The sequence below is a fragment of the Pimephales promelas genome, chromosome 13 (genome assembly GCF_988280905.1).
Source record: "Pimephales promelas chromosome 13, fPimPro1.hap1.1, whole genome shotgun sequence".
Classification (NCBI taxonomy): Eukaryota; Metazoa; Chordata; class Actinopteri; order Cypriniformes; family Leuciscidae; genus Pimephales; species Pimephales promelas.
Window position 1 is genome coordinate 12014385 of NC_142781.1, and position 22882 is coordinate 12037266.

The following is a 22882-nucleotide window of genomic DNA, read 5'->3' on the forward strand; positions in this document are numbered from 1 at the left end:
TTGGAACCGGGACTATCTTTTCGTTTTTCCCGGAATCGTTCAAAAGTTAAAATTTCGATTCCTAGTTTCGATATTCACAGTCCGCCGTCCGGAAGAAGAAACCGCTGAACAACACCAACGAAGAAGCGTCTACCGGAAGTGTTGGCATAACCGCATGAGTCGAAACATGAGTAGCTTACGTCGGAGGTCCAAAGTGTGGCTTCACTTTCCTAAAAATAACGAAATCTCGCCAAAATGCAAAATTTGTGACAAAAGGAGTATTTGTGACAGAAGGAGTATTTCCTTCACAAAGACTGTTGGTTAGCAAGGTTAGCTAAACTTTTTTGACCCTGCCTCTTAAAAGAATCGGAATCGAGAATCTTTTGGAACCGGAATCGAAACAAGGAATTGGAATCAGAATCAGAATCGTTCAAATTCAAACGATAGCCAACCCTAACCAGAGAACCGTTCTTTTACCATGTCACCCTTGCGTCGTGCAATTATATGTATATTTATATTAATTATAAATATACACACACACATACTATTATTTGAATGAGCAAAATTTATGATGAGATATGCTCCAGTTGTGCAATGCAATCGTGCCCCGCGCCTCCATATCATGATCATATTGTCTGCTATACTTGCTTCTTATTTATTATATCCAGGGAATTGGTTGATGAAAAAATGATTAAAAATAAGATTCAATTTATACAAAACAAAATTCGCTTAAATTCTTCCGATATTCTGCGCATCTTACTCATGCTGTTCAATTTTCATAATCAGCATAGATGTAAAAAAAAAATAACATTATAATATTTTAACAAATGTTGTTTTAACTATTCATTAAAGTGAAAGGTTAAAATGAGATGTGTCATTAGTGGCGGTCTAGCCACGGCACGCTTGTTTGATTTTCTCGGCAGTTTAGGACATTGCGCAAGATTTGCGTCAATACAGAAAACGTGTAATCACCTGGATAGGTTTTTTCGTTCATTGAAATGTGGTTTGTCAGCTGAATTGTTGCAACACTTTTTAGAGAAGATATGCAACATGTTTTTTAACACAATTCACACACCAGGTTCTGAGAAGGTTCGCAAGTTGAACCAACTTCGAACCAGCACCAGTTCCGAACCCGTTCTTTTTTGGTGGAAAAGGGGTAACCGAGTTCACGATCCAGTTCTCCTTTTGTGTTCCACAAAAAAATGGATTACATTGTTAGGGGGTGTTCGCACAGAACGCTGGTTTGCATTTAAAGAGGCGCATGGGAACTAGAATGATAAACGCATAGTCTGGAGATTTTTTTTAAGTTGATCTTCTTTTAACTGGAGCATCACATTTTTCGAACGCTTTATATGTGAGATGCTGCAGAAGACACCAACCTGTCAAGCTCATCAGTCTAGTGCAGGGGTTCTCAACCTGGCCCTCAAGGTCCATTTTCTAGGCCTGCCCCCTAATGGTCGACTAAATCCTAAGTCGGTGAGAAGAGGCTTAGTCAACCAAAATTGTAGAGAGGGCCAGATCTTTAAAGGAGGGTCCTTACAATGTGTCGGGCAGGAATCCAAACTTTTGCCTATTGTCCATGAACTTCAAATATGGCTTATCATTTGAAACATGCAAGTAACTTGGCCACTCTCTCTAATGTTAACCTAGATAAATGTGCGCCACTATTGGCCGCATATCAAAATGTTTGTGTGGATGCTAAAGTATTAGCCGGTGCAATTACTTTTTCCTGATAACAGTGGAAATACTCAACACAACTTTGTGCTTTTGTAAAATAAAGGAAACAAACCGGATGCTTTGTCGTTACTATGTCTTTGTTGAAACTCAGCGTATGGGCTATTTGCCTCACAGACATGAGAAATATATCCATAGAAAGCTTGACTCGTCTACTTTTAAACAAGCCAATTCAAATTGAAAAAAAAAAAAGGGCTCTATGCACGGCGTTATTTCCGGTGAAGGATTAAGGATGCTCGATAACTTCCGCCGATCATAGAGTCCAATGCAATACCGAGAATTTATATTGAATTTTATACTCCATGGTTATACTAATGAAACGTTAGTCACAAAAACGGATAAAACAGACACCCCTCGTTGTGTTTATGCTTCTTTTTAAAATTATATTAAATAAACATAACTATATATAAAATTACATCTAAACGTATGTACGTTTCGTTTCAAAGACGGGAGGACAGTAAATATTGAAGACTCTGCCATAATCCCGTTTTCTCCGGTTTTCCTCAGCTTTAATCTACACAACCGGAAATGGACGAGCATCCTTACATCAAATGCGGAATTTATGCGTGCATATAGCCCATAAAATAAAATAAAAACATTCTGATTATATAATCCATGCGTAAGAAGAGAGAAATTCTCTCTAAAGAGAGAAATCTATTTGAAACCGTCTAATTCTCATGTAGTTTTGTTTATTTCGGTGATCAGTATCGGCCAATACTGCTTCTAGTGTTCAGTAAATGGTGATCGGCCCCAAAAACCCTGATCAGAGACCCTTAATTGGAGCTGAATTCTGCAGGAAAGTGGACTTCAACGGCCAGAGTTGAGAAGCCCTGGTCAAAGTTGTGTTCTGTGTTCAGTAAATAATGACAGAATGTGCAGTTCTCTGTTCCTTGATGTGGCATTCACATAATGATTAGCAGCGACAAAACAACCTAAAGTCATTTATTGTCAATGAGAGTTACCAATTTCTAGTGACATGAGTGACAGTGACTGTTGGTGATGTGACCGAGTTGAGCAGCTTGATGCAAATGAGCAGCGGCACGATTCACATCTACCAGTTCAAGCAATGAGCTGTGCTGGTGCCCACATTATAAAACTGAAGTTCTCTCTCTGCATTTTAATTTTTGTCCAAATGATTTTTTTCCCCTTTTGTTCTGTCCTATTTTCCGTACACTATTGATGATTCCAAAGTTAATAGGAAAGAAATGCTCTTTGCATTGTGTTTGCGTGAGTTTTCCCCATCTCTATGACCAAGCTCTTGTATTACATGCAAAAAACAAACAGGCAGGATGTTTTATATTGTTCTGAGAAATACAGATTTGCATCAAAGGTGTTTTGCTGATGTGAGATAATTGCAGTCAAACCGGATCATCACATCCCCCCGCTTTGTTGAATAGACTGCACAGCAATGACGTTGTTTTGTCTGTGTTCATCCGGGTCTTGTACTAACTGGTTGCAAATTAGATTATGAGGGGCCTGATCAGGGCCGGATTAACCATTGGGCCAACTGGGCACTTGATGCCTTAGATGTCGTGGGCCCCTGGGCACCAGCGGCAGAATGGCAATCGGGAGAGTCGGGAGTTTCCCCGGTGGGCTGGTAGTGTTTCGAGGCCGCGAGGGACTGTTTGATAACAGTCGAGGGTACGCCGTAATGTACGCTAGTTGGCGGCGGAGGGTTTTAATGTTCCACTGTGTTTAGATTCCTCACGGCTAGGTTACTACAAGCAATAGCGACTAAAAGAGAGCTGATCATGTTGGAGTTGGAGCTTATTGAGGTGGAAAAACAGTTCACTTTAGTGAAATTACTAAAACTGAAAGGCAGAAATGAGAGAAGACATCGGAGGAGATGGTACGTGTGGAAATCATAGACAGTGGTGGAAATGCGTGAGAAGGTACGTGCGGAAATGCGTAGGAGGAAATGCGATGCTACCAAGCCGACCAATCACGGATCTTGCGGTCCACGTCGTCGCGACGTGTAGTTACATTTTTGAAGAGGTGCGCGTCAGGCGATGGCGAAGGGTACGCGGTATGGGACGCGTCTGTGCGTATGCTACGCCGTACCTACTGCACGCACCCTACGCAGATGTATAAATTGGCCTTAAGTGCCTGTCTTTTTATGAAAAAAGACACCGATCACGTCACAGCTAAAGTGGCGTAGGTAGTAACGCGCTAAGCGCGTGAATTAGCTTTTGATCCGCAGCGCTCGGACCCGAGTTTGAATCCGCCATTTGCCGAAGTCTCTTCTCCCTTTTCCCAACACATATGAGATGTAAAATGTTTAACCTGACATAGGTCTGTATCGTGTTATTTTGCCAATGAACTAAAATCGAAACCATGACATGGCTTTTTGCATTTATTAAAACAGCACAAGACTTTAAGAATAATAGGCATCAGTGCTGGGTGATTTAAAGAAAAGTGTGCACTGTTCTCACGCGATCAGGATGGTCTTTTCTCCTAAATACAAGCTCAAGGGTTTATTTCTTGCAAGTGAAGAAATAAGGACAAAAGTATTTAAATTTTCCTATATTATAGTGTAATGTAGACTAAAATATACTTTTGAAATATTCATTTTCATTTATATACTAGTACATTTATAGGCTATATGGATTTTACGTCATAGGAATAATAATATAAATCATTATTACATTATTATAATAATTGTTTGGGATCCTAAAACTCCATGTTTATAGTCCTGGTGCAAATCCTGTTTATTGTCCTGGTACAAATTAATGTGTTTTCTTTGTTCAACAAGCAGTTCATGGGTTGAAGCTCTTAATTTTGATCTTTCAAAGAGCACGAGATTGATGCATTTAACCTTAAAATGTACAAAATGTTCTTGCGGGGGAGCATGCCCCCGAACCTCCCTAGAGGAACAGTAGATCATTAAGAGGGGGCCTACAAGACATTGTGCCCAGGGGCCTCTGAACTCTTAATCCGACCCTCGGCCTGATGATGCGGCTCGTGTGATCTGTCTAAGGTCCAAGCTTTGCTACTAAAGTACATTTGCTGTGTCTTGTGGAAGTGACAAGCGGCTTGTTGGTGTAATCACTGTTGGCTTGAAGTTGTAAGCGTTAATAAATGCCAGACAATGTTGTCTAATGGAAAGCACAATGTCTTCATTTCTCTCATTGGATGACATGATGTTGTAAAATAGTGACAATCTTGTGACTTTGAAACCTTAAACACTTCAGGAAAGTGAAATCATTTTATTTAGCAACAGTGAGTCATGATGGTCAGGAAATCATCCACCCCTCAACTTCAGTTTATATTTGTAGTGTCCGTTGTCCAACTGAACTGAATGTTTTGTTGTTGTTGTTGTTGTTTTTTTCTATAAAAAAGAAGTAAATATTTTTGGGAGCATTGTGTGCCTATTTTTGTTTCACTAATAGACCATTTTGCAAGATGTAAACAACACTGGTCCAGAAGCACTTCGTGTTTCAGTTTTTTTAACACTACATAAAAGCTGGGATAAAATACAACCAACAGAACATATAAAACTGAATCAAAAAGTTAAACAAACATCTTTAAGATGTTTTCTTTACATGTGAAAGAAAACGGTTACAAACCGAAACAGGAAGTGTTTGTGGACCAGTGTTGTTTACATCTTGCAAAATGGTCTATAACACTAAAAACAAAACAATTAAAAATTCACAAAATATAATTATTATAAATAATATCACTACAATTATATAAGCCCTGATAACGGTTTTGAGGCCGTTTAGGGGGGGTCTGGGTCGGCGCCATCTTTTGAAAATCCTGTGAAATCCTAATCCCACCCACTTTCTGGGCAATCCATATATGGGTAAAAGGGCGGGCTTTGTCTGAGACTGAGCTGGCCGGTGGACCCGCCTCTTCAGCCAAGCAGTTGTAATTGTATGTAATTGTCAGATTTATGCATTTCTTCACGTGAAAATTCTCTTCAACAACGACATATAAGATCTCATTAAAGGACAAATTAAACATATTGTACTATTTAAATCGATTGCTGGACATCAGTATGTTATTGTTCATCTGATTTATGATTTAGCATTGTATTAGCCCACCAAAACCCCACCTGTCCCCTAACGTTACCTCGGACGTTAACTTATCTGAGGCGATTTAATGCTAACTTTTGCAGTGCTACTGCCCACAAACAAATAGTGCTAACTACTTGAAATAGTAGTGGAATGTCACTTATGGGAAAAAATGGAGCGAAGTCCTCCTACAGTGTCGGTTGGTGCAGTTTAGCAACCCATGTTATGTATGATATTTCAATACAAATGTTCAGAAAGGGTACCAGAGGCGTGTTGTCAGATCATGGCCGAGACATCAAATTTCAGGAATTACACTCTGCGCAGCCCGTTATCAGCGGTTAATCAAGCTTTCAATCAAAGTTAACCACGCCCTTGTGGTTAAAAGCAAACGCATTTAAATACTTAAATTCTAAACTTAAGGAGTTAGAAAAAAAATCACCCGCCTCACAGTTGTCAGGCACTCGGAACCTATCGAAAAATACAATAAAAGTCCATGGGACCAACCTGTAAAAACATGCATTTATGCTGTGAAAACGGACATTTTAGATTTGCTCCCTTTTGGGAACCCTGTCTGTAGCGGATTTTCGATGTATTGCAGTTTTTCGCACTTCCGGGTAGGCTTTCAGATTATGTTCCCGCTTGGTCAAAACACGGCTCAAATCAGTCATCTGTGAAAATCAAAAGCAATTTAAAAACAGAAAAAATGTAGTGTTTTTTTTTTCTTTTTCTTTTTTTTTGGTATCTGGTTTCCTTGTAGACAGTGTGTGAAATCATTCTTAGAAGTGTTTTGTGATGCACAATGTCCCTGTGTGAAATAGTACCAGCCTGCATGTCCCGAGCTCTGTAAGTAAATACTCTTTATGTGTTGATAGAAGGTCTGGTTGTATCTTTTATGCAAACATGGGTGCCCCGTAACTTGTCGTGTCAGGTGTCCTCAACCCCTGAGCTTGATACGGTGGAGCCGCTGTAATGACTTATTTTGTGTGTGATCTTTGATATAGAGAGTGTCAGCCGTGCCAAGACTCAGCGTGACCTCTCAGAGAGATCCGCTGGGTTTCCTGCTCTTCTTAGGGTTGTTTTAAACCCGCCGCTGAGGGCATAGTACAAAACTGTAGTGGAGGAGAGGAACACATTGACAAAGTGCATCTTGTGTCTTCATTAACTTATAGCTTTCCTTTTATAATGTGACGTTTGCTTATTTTTTGGGATTTATAGGCTATTATACGCTACAATAAACACATTTTTTAAATTAAAGTTTATTGTACATATGATTAAATAATATAAATAAATAAATGTGAAAATTAAAATATATATTTTATATAATTTGTAAACAAGTTTGGGGTGGTCAATACAAGTTTTTTTTTTTTTGTCAGCACATGTTTTTTTTTTTTTTTTTACTAATTTTAAGTGAATTCTGTTCTTTTGAATTTTTGCTCAAAGAATCCTGGAAAAACTATCACTATTTCCATAAAAATATTAAGCAGCACAACTGTTTTCAACATGGATGATAATTAAACCACGATTTACTCCATTCTGATCCTTTCCGTAGACATCAGTGTTTATATCCGAACTATAAACATCCCAGTACTCCAGTGATGTCAATATTTGTGACATGTAAATAATACGTTAGTGTTTGTGAAGCTGTTTCCATAGATAGCCTTAACCGTTTTCTCTGGGTCTGCTGCAGCACAAACTCAGATTTAAATGTTTTATATGTTTCGATGTGATTTTTGTCAAAGGTTTAATAATAGATATAGCCAAATCACTGGCATTTAGAAATGAGATTGTGGGTGTTTACATCAAGATCATTTAATGATTAATAGTGCTACTCTATTGGCGAGTATAAAAGACTTGTTTCAAAACATTAACAAAAAAATAAATAAAAAATCGAACTGACCACAAACCTTTGATTAGTTTGTGCATATCAATACCGTGTATGAATATTTTAGATATTCTTTTTCAGTAACAATCTGAGTAATGTGTCTGTTTTTTTTTTTTTTTGTGTGGTATTTTTAGTGACAGAATGGGGTGATGATGTGAGACCAATGACTGAAGATGAAGCCATGGTCATAGTCAACCACCAAGCCACAGGAGACGTGTGCACCCTAATGATGTGCTTGCAGGACAAGGGCACGGTAAGCAGACTTCGCTTTAGGCCTAGGTACTGTTCTGCTCAAACCTTATATTTAAAGTTTGTCGCAATGAAAATGTTCCAGATTTTAATCAGGCAGCAAAACTAATTATAATGTTCTTATCTAGGTTGTACGAAAGATGATGTGGTTGATGGACCATGTTTTTAAGTATACAAATTTTGGGGTTGTGTCCCTGATTCATGGGGATTTCTTCATCAGGCAGGTAAGACCTGTTCCCTTAAAAGTTAATATGGATGTTTTGTAGCATAAATGGACATGGATAAAGTTGATATTAGTGCTGTAGCGGTGCGTCGAAATCACGTTGATGTCATATTTTTGCGTCGACACTTCATTTTATTTATTTTTTGCATGTTCCTTGCAGTACAGCTTGCCACACACACACATATGTGGGAGACCGAACCATTGCAGAATAGAGGACGAAGACAACTAGAAGTGCTTTTTATTAAATGAATCGCATACAGTAAACCCTTAACAAAAAAAAAAATGTAGACAATTTAGAGCGCAAACTGGGTGCCGGTGTGGTGAGACGTACAAGCTCGGATAGATTCGGCTTGAAGTCGTTCATCCCCGTACTGGAAGAGACCCGTAAAGTGCTACACCGAACCGACCCAGACCCGTCTATTATTTCAAAAGTTGGACTCGGACCCGTGCAGATCCGAGAAATGCCATAAATGTACTGCCCGGACCCAACCTGGACCCGTCTATTATTTGAAAACTGGAAGACACAATCCCGACTGGAACAGATTGTCACATATTATTTCACACAAGTTGAGAAAAATATATTTTTTTTTGTCTTTTTTTTACTTTTTGTCCTAATTTTAGTAGCTGTTATCTAACTTCCTTGTAATGTTACCTGACTGACTGTGATGCATTACAATCCACCGACAAGAAATTTCTATCCATGTTATTTCTCTCGTTATTCCAAGCTTTATCCACTCATTATTTCAGCTTTAAAAGTCCACTTGATGTCACGGTGATGGATGACAAATTCAAAAATTCAACTTTGCTCATGTACATTCTGACTCAAGTTAACTCGCATAATAACTTGAACTGTTTGGCCTTTTGAACTATAAAAACAATTGCTCATTCAGTGCCATGGCCGCTGACGTTATTTATTTGCTATCATATCTGTGCCCTCTGCTCTGCATTGAGTCTGAATCTGACCACCAAACCTGCTCCCCCCGGCTCTGAATTGTCAAAAGACCTCTCAAAATGCTGGCTCTGGATGCGAAAAACGCAGAAAATCAAACCCGATCCGATTAATTTTATGACGGACTAAAGTTTCGGAGGCGGTGTGCAAGCGTGACTGACATAACGTTAGGTCGAACTTTTTTTTTAACGTGCGAAAATTTCGGATGCGAATTTCGGACTCGGTGTGCAATGGCTAAGGTGCACAGACCTCACCCGAATCATCTCCAGCAGCAGCAGCAGCCTCTGATAGCACCACTCACTCCGCCTCCGTTTCCCTCCTCAGCTGATATTAGTATTTAAACATTCTCTATGTTGCTAAATGTTTGCAAAAAATATTTCAATAACACGTTTTTGGCGATTGTAGTTGTAATGACGGTGTTCAAATACCTAACATTAGACTAACGTTAGCCAGCTTATAGTATCATGATTCAGTATGCTAGTATTTATTTGAGATCCATTTGTTTTTTTTATTAATTGAGCAGCAGAAAAATATTCTTTAAATTAGTCGTCCAATTAGTCGTTAGATTTGTCGACTAATCGATAAAATAACCCTAGTTGGTTCTAGGGTTGTCATGGTACCAAATTTTTAGTAGTCTTTACCAATACCAGAAAAAATGTGCGGCTCTCTGTACCAAATTCAGCACCACAGCAAAAACTGTTGAATTAGGTACTTTAGAAAAAAATGTTTTACCGTTTTGACTTGTCTGTTGGTTATCACTGTCAATCGTAGCAGTTTCTGATTCAACTGCATTTGAATACGGTTCCTTTATTAACACTGTTGTCTATCAATATCTGACAACCCTAGCTAGGTCTTTTGTCTGCACTCTCTATACATTTGTTGAAGTAGTGGGGCTAACAAACTAAATGGCTGTTAGTGCACGGGGAAATTTAGTCAAAATTGACAAGTCTTGTGTATTACCAACAGGGCAAAGCATATCGAGAAAAGCAGCTAATTTACCTGAAGGATCACCTAGACAAGTATTACTACAGCAGAGACAGGAAGTGGATTGTGCTGTTTCCTGAGGGCGGTTTCCTGAGAAAGAGACGAGAGACAAGCCAATCCTTTGCCAAAAAGAATGACTTGCCCTACTTGACTCACGTAACACTGCCACGGCTGGGGGCCACACAGATTATCCTGAAGACCTTAGGACCCCAGCAGGAAAACGGCATCTTGGGAACAGAAGGAAGTCCACCAGTTCAAAGTAAGAAACACAATATCTTATCCATAACCTTATTTTATTCATTTTAAAGTTAAGTGGATATGGCTCTTCCACTATATTCCCCATGACCTGAGTATAAATTACCAAATATCAGTTTGTCATTTGTCATCTGTATTATGGGCCAACCTGTTAGGGCCAAAATGACACATTGGCGTAATTGATGACATTATGTAAATGCAGCAGTTATAGTGGAATGTCACATTGTATCAGATTTTCCCCAATTCTCGTACATTTCACACTAAATAAGCAGATTCTAATGGCTGGTATGACAACGCCACTTAATATGATTGTGTTCATTCTACGGTTGTAACGATTCCTCGATTAAAGTCGAGTACTCGATCTAAAAAAGAAATCCTCGATTGCAATTTACCTGTGTCGAGTTACTGCCACAATACCGGAAGTGGCGCATATACAGACTTGAACCCATGAGCCACATTATTAAACTGTTTTTTTTAAGGCTACGCAATCTATTTAAAACCATTTACAATCATGATATAACATAGTGCTATCTATGCAAAATAAATCATCACATTACTGTAATTATATTATTATTGATGATATTATTACTATTAATAGTATTGCATGATATAAAAGAGATGCGTTCAGAGAACTCTCACGGCTCCTCTTTTGCCAGGATGTTTCCTCTTTAAGTGCTCCAACATGCATGTGGTGCTCCTGTGAAAAGCAAGGTCTGCCTTGCATGTATTGCACATGACAGCATTGTTGGTTTTAAGTTTTGTAAAACTTTTCCAATCCTTGCTAGTTCGGATTCGTTTGCACTCTGTTTTTTTCTTTTACCGCACTTGCATTTGTAGGGCTGCATTGCACTCTAGCGCCAAAGCACCGTAGCGGTCAAATCGCGATATTGCACGCCCTTATATTAGGTCACGTGAGATCAAACGACTACTCTACAACAAAGATATTTGTCGACAATTTCTTATTGTCGACGTTGTCGACTAATCGTTGCAGCCCTAATTGTAATAACCTTGAGGTGCTTGCTTAAACACAATTGTGATATGGTGGGATTGTGATTTGGTACAATGACTATCAAACCTGTTAAGCTCTGTGCTGGTAGCCTCTCGAATAGTACCAACCCAAATTATTTTTTTTTCACCCATATGTCATTACAATCTCATATGACTTTCATTGTTCTGTTGAACACAAAAAATGTATTGCAGTATTTTCCATTAAACAAATTATTATTTTCCATTTAAAAGCCTTCTGAAGCCAAATGAGGGGTTTTTTGTAAGTCAGACTGAAATTCTGCAGTTGTGTTTGGATGGGAAAAGTAAATGCTTTTTAATTTCCTTCTTGATGTGAATTGTCTCTTTTTTTCCCCACCTTCAGCTACCAAAGCTAAAGGACTACAGTGGGTAATAGACATGACCATAGCCTACCCTAATGCAAGACCCATGGACATTCAGACATGGATTTTTGGTTACAGAGATCCAACAGTCACACATGTACACTACAGGTAAGAAATATAAGATAATATTCTTTAAACGTATATGGCGATAAACGGTCTCAAAGGTCCAAAATCTCCCTGACACTTTGCTGGATTCCAAACCTTAAATATGTTCTGAGTGGCTGTAATTGTGGTGGTTGTGCAACACTTTTGCTTTCATTGTTGACAGCTAAATTACTTGGAAACATCATGCCTGGTTGGGACAAAGTGGAACACGATGTTAAATATAATCTGTGTCGAATGCATGTGTGAACACACTGACATTTGACTGTTCAGTTAAAAAATGACTAAAGTTCGTTCTACACAATGAAAGGAGTAGTACCATTAGCCTGATAACCCTTGAACAGACCACTCTTTATCTTGGTAACTGGGATTATAAATTTAAGAATCGGTTTAAGATCTACTGATCCTATGTTTTGCTTAACATCACATGAAAAACTAAGAGGAAGTACTTTGTCATCATCTTTACCTTAAATGCTAAATACAGAGGGATGATTCGGTTAAGCAACGATTTTAGCAAGAGGTTCCTGCCAGTCCTCTTCCAGTCCTAACCCTTAATTGTAAATCAAATGAGTCAGATTACTGAGAATCTCACCCTTTGTCTTTAATGGCTCTTGGAACTCCTGTCCCCTTCTTTGAATAATTATACTTATTGGATTAATACTGGTAACAATCTAGAGTCTGGGGCTGGTTCCTATAACTGGATACGTAATTTGCATGTTTTCTCTAAGGTCGTTGCCCAGGTCAGATGCTTTGTCTCCACTTCTGAGCACTGTCTCCTAAAATCTATATAAACTGCGATGTATAATTTCCTTAGTTGGACTTGATGACCGCAGCTACCAAGAGCTTGTGTTTCAATAAAGAACTCCCTGCTGAAGATACAGTTTTTCCTGCATATAGAATTATGTCAAATTTCAGCAAAAACGTAGACTACGGTCTCATGCTCCGATACCCCTTTTCCATCGACACGGTTAACTGAGTTTTATTGACGATAAAACAGGGCTATAGCCGTGTCACCCAACAGTTCACACAACACCCCTAGCAACCACTCTTAAGCCTAGTTCACACTACATGATTTTAAGCCCGATTTGCAAATCGTTGAGCTCGGCGCATGCAAGTCGCGAGGAATTAGTGGGCGATGAACGCACGCCAATCTGTTAGTATGAAAGAGCCAACAACACATCAAAGACGCTCGCAGACGCATTGCTTACGTATGTGCTTTGACCGTTCGTTTACACGACAACGGCATTTTGGTGCCTGAAGACGCAAACTTTTGAAAACGGGTTTCTGTGTAAATGACAAAAACACGAATCGCTGATGATGATGACGTCATGCACATGCGTATTACGTGTTCAATCTAAAGTGGTTTATCACCATCATAATTTATCCAGGGTTAACATTCATATTCGTGGTGTAAGTGTCTTTGATTGGATCAACGCAGCACACAACCTACATTAAAGCTCTAGCGTTACGCATCCTCGTATTGCGGACTGTACTATCGAGTTTATACTGAATGGACATTTCGGACTATAAAGGTAAGAATGAAACAGTCTCTTCACTCAAATTGTCGCATTTTCTATCAGCTTTTGTCTTTTTTCCTTTCAAATGCTGAATTTACTTTTTATAAACAATGCAAAGTGTTTCCTTGACTGTCTAAAGCACGCAAATATGTACGCGATTGGTTTTCTGTTGCTAAGCTTCTAACATTCTAAGGGCTACTCGCATACACACTCATAATGGAAGCGACACGGTCGCGTTGCGACGCGCTCGTTTTTTCCAAGCGCATCGATTAAAAACATCTCAACTTTTCAGAATGCCTTAAACGCACATTAGGTCATGTGACAAGAACCAACTAGAGCGCTACCGCCATAGCGCTTTGGAAAAAGGATAATGCGGCGCGCCCAGCGTTTTCTACGCGTTTTAGGCGCTATATGCGAATCCGCTTAACGCCGCATCTTTTCACACTGTACAAGTTTGGCACCGCAGTGTGAAAAACTCTATTTATAAGTATGGGTAATGTTTGCCTTGGATATTGTTTGTTAAAACCAACTTTTTTGTGTCACGTTTGTCTTAAAATTATTATTATTATCAACACTTGGATAGACTGTGTGAACAGAATTTATGCCTACTATTATTCAGTCCCTCCAGAAAAACGCGATTATGCGATCGCTGAATTCAATGCAAAATCAGCCAAAGGGGCCGCATTTTTTCAAATACACCGCACTTTCGCCGCATAAATTGCCGATTTCCGTGCAAAATATGCGGGGTTTGCATAATTTCATAATCCTCGCATTTTCGTTGCAAAAAAGTCACATGTATCTTTGCAGAAAGTTGAAAAATGTTGCGTTTGCTTCACACAAGAGCAGCCATTTCCCCCTGTTTCCATGGGAACGTTATGAAGTGACGCAATTACGCGACGCCAGACAGACTCACGGAGGTGATTGACATCTCACAAATCTAACTCGTTTAACTGTCTGTCACACGTTCTACCGTCACGTCGTTACTTAATAAACAACATAAGATAAAAGAAGTAGCATCAAACAGAAATTACCCGCACACATGGGTTGTTCGAGGCGCACATATAACACTGCAGAGAGTTCAACAGGGAGCGCGCAGCTCTTAAAGGGGCCACACCTTATTTACACTCGTTACAGTCTGAAATAAAACAAGATGAGAAATTAAATATTCCCAGCACTTTCTATGATGTAGTATGCTTGCTTATCAAAGGAAGTAATAAGAAATGACTCTTACATTAGCCTAGTGAGAACAGGATGTTGGGGGAATCACTTTTTTTCTCTTTTTCATCAAACCGCAATTTTTGCAAGTTCCCTCAATTTTTGCAAATTCCTGCAATTTCATCGCATAAAATTGCATAAATATAAATGTATATTCCATCGCATTTTTAAAGAAAACGGGCCATGTAATCAATCAATTTTTGCCCGCAACAATCACAAAAAAACTCCGCGTTTTTCTGGAAGGACTGAATACTATTATGGTAAATGTTATATATAAATCGCACATTTTTTCACAAATTTTTGGAAATTGCCACCACAAAATCAGTCATTTTGATCGCAAAAATCACAAAAAAAAATCGTGAAATCCTGGAGGGACTGATTATTACACAGTTGTGCAGTAACTCAGTAACCACAGAGAAAAGCGCATGTGCTTCAAAGTCATTGAAATTCCCCTCTAACAAATCTCTGAGAGACAGAGAGGTTTAATTGGTTTGGGGAGATGCTCCATTTGAAGCAATACTTGCGGAGCCTCAAGGGAACGTAACGCAATCCGCAACACATTATCGTCATATTGTGTGATTACATGAACTGTCTTGGAAATAATGGTTAGGTCCTTTTTTTTTTTCCGGTGCAATACGTATTTTCATGAGGTACCTTGGTATACTGTTTAACATGACTATTTGTTTTTTTTTCAATCATAAATACTTTTATTACTGTGGGTAGTTCAAATTTTTGACCTGCCCTCTCAACATTTAAACCATAATGAGTCAAGACTCATACCACTTTCCCTGTTGTATTCTTGCACACAGAAGAGAGACACATCTCTGATGCGTTTAAATACATCTTTAGCAACTAGTCATTCAGCTCAGTTCATTTAATTTTTGTAAATGCGGTTGCCACTACCTGCATTATTCGGGAGTTAATTTGGTTGTAGAATGTGCTCGTCGCTCCTGTAAATGACTGAACTGTTTGTGTACAGAACAGGATTAAGCATTAAGTAAAGTGACGACTGGATTTGGCCTGTATATCCTGCCTTATTCAACCATTAGCTGAACACACAAGCTGGTAGGATGCATTAGTAATGGCACGTGCCAAACTGGTCTTTCTGGAGCTATATGTTCTTCTAGTGGGGAAAATGTGATGCACTGATCTGACCTACGGGTGGTTCTGGCTATCTGGTGACTTGTGTTTCCGGTGCTCTTGTGTTATTTTCTGGAATTTGTCCCAAAGGATCTTGTTACTCCACACCTATTGATTTGTGTGTGGTATATTGAGATAAACAAGTCACAAGAAAGATAAGCTATAGATGTATAGATGGATGTACAGTATATGTGATGTTTGAAGAATAGCCTATGTTAAACAGCTTTGTCTGTTTCTACATTATTTTTCGTGGTACCAGAGATTCAGAAAACAATAATTAGAACAAACACAATGTGTTGTCCTATATAACAACGGAGTCCTGTTTGTATTGTCTTTTTCAGTATCATAGAAATATAGAGTAATAGTAATAGAAGTTGAATTGCATTGATTTTCGATCATTTAAAATATTACATTTAGTCTAGTTTATTCATCAGCTGATCACTGTACATTTACATTTATTCATTTAGCTGACGCTTTTATCCGAAGCGACTAAAAATTGCTATAAATGTCAGAGGTTGCACGCCTCTGGAGCAACTAGGGGTTAAGTGTCTTGCTCAGGGACACATTGGTGTCTCACAGTGGATTCGAACCCGGGGTCTCTCACACCAAAGGCATGTGTCTTATCCACTGCGCCATCACCACCCCAGTTTAAACTTAGTATTCAATGATTCCTGAAAAAAAAAAGATCATGGTTCCCCAACCTTTCGTCATTTACTTATTCTCATAATAATCTAGATTTATGACTTTCTTTAGATGAGCACAAACAATAGTTTTGTGTGAGTGCTAATATTTTAAGCTTTTCAAACTATAAACCATCAGTTCTGCCCAACTGTCATATGTGCGTTCGCTTAACGTAAACGTCAGCACGTTGTGAAGCGGGGTGATGGGAAATCGCATTGTGAAACTTGCATGTTTCTTGCATGGAGGGTGTCTTTCACAACACACTTGCATCGGGGTACGGTACGGTACAGTACAGGTCGGGTACACCATGATCAGGCTTGCGTTTCCACCGCCAACAGTACCCTTCCTTGATAGGCGTGGTATGCTGGAAAGAAGCGATCGACGTCATTTTCGACATAGTAAACAACAACAATGGATGACAGACAGCAGATCTTGTTCTTGCTTCTCGGCATGTTTGTCACTAGAAACAAGCGCTGGCATTAGCCGTTTCCAAGAAGCCAACGCAAAGTCCGACTCAGGAGAATGATCCCTAGGACGCGAGTCCAGTAATTCTGTTAATGGAACAGCGCGTTCTTGAAAGCGGCACTCAGCTCGCTCTGGCTCTGCGACTCCGGTTATCTCTGTATGTTCATTTTAGGTAACAATTAAACGAAATATGTTAAACACCACTCTGCTTCTTTTCGATTTCATTTCAATACATTTTAAACATTCTAAAGCACACAAATGTGGTTCAGGCAACGCATAGCCTATTGATTATATTCACTGCATGTAGCCTATTATATTTATAACAAAACTAAATATAAAACAACCCTGCCTCTTTTCGTTTAAATTTAAAAATATTAAACATATTCCAGGCAATATGTAATGTATTGCATAGGATATCGCATTGGTACAAATGTTGCAGTAAACAACATTACAGATGATCTTGTAATAAAATAAAAAAATGACGAAACTATCTCTTATTTCAGTTTTATCAATAATAGCCATTATAAAAGTATAAGTAAAGGTTACAAAAAGATATACAGTAAAGCTTAAATAACATCAAGAAACAATTCAGTCAGTCAAATACTTCTCCATGAGTGCGACCAAAGGAGAAACCACAACGACCACAGGCTTTTCATTACGTCCCATCTTCTTAGCGATCGTCAGAGCCAGCTGATAAGTTACACTTTTCCCGAATCATGTTGGAAGGACGCCAAAAATATCTTTCCGATCGACAAATGCCTTGATTGCAGTTCTCTGTTTGTCTATTAAAATTAATGCGCTGTCGATTTATTTTACAACAGACAGCTGAATCTGTACATCTCAATTCTCCAGCTGCAGTCATCTCTGAGGGAAACCAGTTAAGCGCTCTTTGATAACGTGATGATTACGTTCTTGCAGATCATCTGTCCATCATCGCATAAAGCCCGCCCTGGCAATTTGATTGGCCCGTTCATTTCTTGCCTGATCATAATTACTCCTCAATGGATCGAGTCCAGACCGAACTTCCCGACCAAAAAGAATTTGGCGTAAACAGAATGGGAACATGGATCCATCATGCCTTGTTACCACTGTGCAGGCTGGTGGTGGTGGTGTAATGGTGTGGGGGATGTTTTCTTGGCACACTTTAGGCCCCTTAGTGCCAATTGGGCATTGTTTAAATGCCACGGCCTACCTGAGCATTGTTTCTGACCATGTCCATCCCTTTATGGCCACCATGTACCCATCCTCTGATGGCTACTTCCAGCAGGATAATGCACCATCTCGAATCATTTCAAATTGGTTTCTTGAACATGACAATAAATTCACTGTACTAAAATGGCCCCCACAGTCACCAGATCTCAACCCAATAGAGTATCTTTGGGATGTGGTGGAACGGGAGCTTCGTGCCCTGGATGTGCATCCCACAAATCTCCATCATCTGCAAGATGCTATCCTATCAATATGGGCCAACATTTCTAAAGAATGCTTTCAGCACCTTGTTGAATCAATGCCACGTAGAATTATGGCAGTTCTGAAGGCGAAAGGGGGTCAAACACAGTATGAGTGTGGTGTTCCTAATAATCCTTTAGGTGAGTGTATATATTTTCCTTTTGAGGTGTGCCCTTATTTTAGAAACCGTAGATGTAATGTATGACTGGGCAGTCGTACCATTCTGCAGTGTCGGTTTTAAATAATATTCTGTATTTTCCTACATTTGTACTAGTTTCAAAAAATCTTTCTTCTCTCATAATAAAATCATTTTAACTCACTTTAATGTCCTTTTGATAAGCAAGCAAAAGAATGCTGTTAATCAAGGAAACAGTTAAAAAAAATAAAAGTGGTTTGGATTTACAGGGTCTGAGTAGTGATGGTATCATAGCCTAATGTAGATTCTCATCTGAATTTGTTTAATTATTTACTGATGCCGTCATTTAGGGAAGTTGACGGTTACTGAAACGGAGAGAGAAGCAGAAGCTGGTCAGTGTTGTTATTGCGAATCAGTCACATCCTCTCTGTAGCGTTTGTTTTTTGTAAGAGGTGTGTACATTTAGTGCACGTTTGCAGTCAGTGGTGTGTTTTTACGTCTCAGCTGTCCGTGTTTCAGCAGAAAACTGCTGTCATTAGTTGAAGCGTCTCATCAGCACAAACGCTGGACCTGTCAGAAGCGCAAAGAGCTGAGCTCTCCACTTCACATGCTAACGCTGGGAGATCTGAAGAAGACTGAGATGGGGCTCCGTGCTCGTTAGATTTTCTCCCTTAAGATGTCTTCATTGCCTCCCTAAACGAGTTCATTATTGCAAATTTAATTTTCAGAATTTGTATAATGCTTTTTATACTTTACTCATTTAGTCGGCACCTCTCCCTTTATCTCTGTCTGTCTATGTGTGTGTGCGCACTCAACCTGCTAACTTCACTCTCAGCCCATCACATTTTGCCCTTTTTAAAAATAATGGACTAACAGGAAAAGTTTGGGTCAGGAGTGCAAAATTGAAAAGCACAGAGACTCAACATGTCAGAACTAATTTATTATTATTATTCACAAATTATGCATCCAAACGTACAAACGAGCTGTGATTCAGACTACAAATTTCATGGCTAAAATATATTCAAATCTGTGTATGAGGTCAAGTAAACTTGCAACACGGAATACATGGAGATTTTAATTCCTCATCATTTTAATTCAGCAATAAAAGTACACATACTTTGTTGAGTAAGACATTTTCTAACGTTCTTCACTGTAATAATTATTAATGTTCCATTACTATAAACAAATGTCATCTTGTAATAGGGAGCAAAAAAATATGTAGTCCCTAAATGATGATAATAATAATTGTGGAAGATTAATGTAGTATTATACAATATAAAACAGCAATATTAGTATTTATTGTTAATATTAAATTAATTAAATTATGTGTAAACTGTTAGTTTATTTTACATTAGTATTATGAAGGCTTTATTATTATAATTTATTAATAATAGCAAATATAGTACAATCTCAAACCACAATATTGATATTTGTAATGCAGTCTAAATTATTATTATTATTAATCGATACAAATAAATTGAATTAATAATAGTAGAAAATTCATCTAAAACAACAATATTAATATTTTTATTATTAGTTTTACATTTTAATTAATATTTTCATTACATTTTTGAGATTCAGACTAAATTATTATGATTTGTTATTTATTAACATGTATCGTTTTATGTTGAGATGTGCTGTATTGACCAGTTGTCAGCATGGACCTGAATGGTCAGTTTTCATTTGTTTTTGAACCATTTCAGTCCTGTATAATGAATTCTTAATTGTCATTTTTTTTTTTTTTTAGGACATACCCTATAAAGGACGTCCCGCTAGAGTCAGAAGCACTGGCAGACTGGCTATATCAGCGATTTGTGGAAAAGGAGGAACTTCTGGCTCACTTCTACAAGACAGGTAGTTTGATAAAGATCGAATTTAGTTTCGCCAGATCTAGATGTGTGTTTTTTATATAATATATATACTTCCTTCAACTAAAACCCTTCATTTCTTTCGTCTCGCAGGAGCTTTCCCTCCACCAGACGGCCAAAAAGAATTGCTCTCCCGAAACATGACCCTCGACAACTCCTGGCTGTTTTTAGTCCAAACGTTTGCCTTCGCCTCGGGCTACATGTGGTACAGCATTCTACATCACATCTACTGCTGGTTCTTCTGACCGCTCTGAGGAGAGCGAAGCGCGCAGGTCGGGAGGAGACAAAGAGCCCCGAATGCCATTCTCCTCTGCCGGATGGTTGAATGTACCCCGCAGGACGACTCCAGTTGCTGTATCCGATCGCGGTCCCCATCCTTAGTCACATCCACCCAGTCCCTGCCGCCCATGCGTCTATCCTTTTAGAGTTGCGTAGAAACCAGTTTGACATGTTTACACATGTGCGCTCACATGCAGAGAGAAGATTATGCACATCTAATTGTTTACTCATGCACATGTGGACACGCCTCATTGTTTTGTTTTGTTTTTCTTTGTTTTTACAATCAAAATTAGGCTCAGGAATAAGCCAGAGATAGATCCGTCACGTCCTCTCATTTCGCTCATTTCCTGCCATGTGAGCTCCACCCCCTTTTTATCGTGAACTCCCAAACAGGATGACTGAAATTAGTTTTCAGAGACTGCTGTCCTCTTTGGAAGAGCCTCCTCTGGCCTTCATTGCACTATGAATCCTCGTCGCCCCCCCCTCCCCCGACGGATTTCTTCTTCCTCGTTTCGTCTCATGTTGACTGGATGCCGTTTTTCTATGTGTATTGTCAGTATTGACGGTGGAACGATTGTGCTGTTTACACTGGCAAAAGGGGGATTCGGTCTCGGAAAACGCGTCGAAGACGAAACCGCTTGTTTTAGAACCTATAAAACAAGGAGACTGCATCCTCTATGGGACTTTTACACAATCAACGCCATACAGACACATCTAAGCGCACCACATGACTGCCACACGACCGATTCGATTGGACTAATACCCCTCCCCTCCAACGTTTTACAAATACTAAGCCATATGCTTATCTTAGGGTCAAACGGGGGCGGACATTCTACTGACTGAACTGTTGTGTTTGTTCATTGTCCCAAAAAAAAAAAAGATTTTAATTTGTTGTTGTTGTTGTTTTTTTTTTGAGTCAATTGGTCTCATTTCTGTAAATGTGACAGCATAACCTGCCTGTGTGATTGTGTGCGACTGCCCGTTTTTTTTTTTGTTTTTGTTTTTTTACAAATTTTTTTTTTAGATGCACATAATGCCTGGTAGCTTCATGTTATATCAGAGTGTTGGCAAATATCTGTTTAATAGTTCCTTTTCCCCCTCATTCTGTGGTTCATCTTGTACAGAAAGGAGTTGAAAACAAGTTGTAACGGCCCGAGTCGCTTTCTGTGTTTTTACTTCTGAAATATCATGAATGTTGGAGGGAAAGGCAGTTAAAGGAGCTTCTGTCCCGGCAGGTGCTTTACATTTGCTCTCAGTATCTGAGCGTCATCTCGTCTGCCATCCGTTGATCGCGTTCTGCTCATCAAAAAGAAACCGTCTTAAAACTGCTGCCACACAGAAGGGATCAGAGAGGCGTAGATTCAGCAAAGATTTTAGACTAGCTTTAGACTATCTTGAGAAGACTGGAAACATTTTCCTCGAGCTTGAGACAGAATTGCATTTTTCATGTGTGAAATTGTGTGTGTGTGTGTGTGTGTGTGTGTGTGTCGATGGGGAGGAATGCCATGCTTGAGTCTGTCTACGTGTCAATGGAATATGGGTGAGGTCCAGCAATAATGTACTCAAAAATAAATGCCCATGTTGTGGCGTTTTAAAGAAAACGATGCTTAGATGTACAAATTAGACATTTGTAGATGAAAACATTGCACCGTAACTGTCATCCCCAGCCCCTCTTAACCCGAAGCCATGTCGTCTGTGAAAGTGAACTTTGTTTCTATAGCTTGCCAGATTGAAATGTGTATGAAGCCAGAAGACTAAAGCCAAGTTTGATGCGGACTGCATTCAGAGCAGGCTTACGTCACCCCGCGAGGATCCCACACACAGTCTGGGGGTTTCTCGTTTCGTCAGGTGGAGACGTAACTTTGTATGGTTTTATGTTTAAAAAAAGAAAAGTGTGATATCTCTCTATATATTAGCGATCTAACCAAATTACAATAGAATGGTCCATAATTTTCATTTTGTACTCCTGTTTTTCTCTTCTTAGCTACCCAGCCATTTTACAACACACAAATGAATTGTGCTGGAATAAAAATCATGCGCAGCAGTGAAACACGGGCTCTTCTCTGAGTGTTATTGATCTGAGGCGTTCAGCAGAGTCGCATCTCTTCTGACCAGTCAATGTCGATCTTCACAATAACATGCTCAGTAAAACGTGGATCATTAATTACATCAAATTAGGGGTTATAACAAATGTTGCTTGTGTGTATTGCACTTTGTGTTCAGAACAGATTCATAGAATAGAATTGAGATAATAGAATATGTATTTGTCATTGTAATGAGTACAAATTTGTCAGGGACCAACCATCTAAAACAACTCAAATTCTAACAACTAGTTGTTTCAAATACAAAGGACAAATCCCATCCACTGAGGGTA

The 22882-nt window shown here is 39.0% G+C and overlaps 1 protein-coding gene across 2 annotated transcripts in view; it reads left to right on the forward strand.

Annotated features, from left to right (window-relative positions):
- Positions 1 to 20816, forward strand: part of lpgat1 (lysophosphatidylglycerol acyltransferase 1) — a 33130-nt gene extending 12314 nt beyond the window's left edge. For both annotated transcript variants that reach the window (XM_039693186.2, XM_039693185.2), the window contains exons 3-8: positions 7743 to 7861; positions 7986 to 8081; positions 9996 to 10272; positions 11638 to 11764; positions 20109 to 20215; positions 20323 to 20816. In XM_039693186.2, coding sequence (XP_039549120.1) covers positions 7743 to 7861; positions 7986 to 8081; positions 9996 to 10272; positions 11638 to 11764; positions 20109 to 20215; positions 20323 to 20474 — 878 coding nt within the window. In that variant the 3' untranslated portion in view covers positions 20475 to 20816. The remainder of the gene's footprint in view (positions 1 to 7742; positions 7862 to 7985; positions 8082 to 9995; positions 10273 to 11637; positions 11765 to 20108; positions 20216 to 20322) is intronic.
- Positions 20817 to 22882: the final 2066 nt, after the last annotated feature.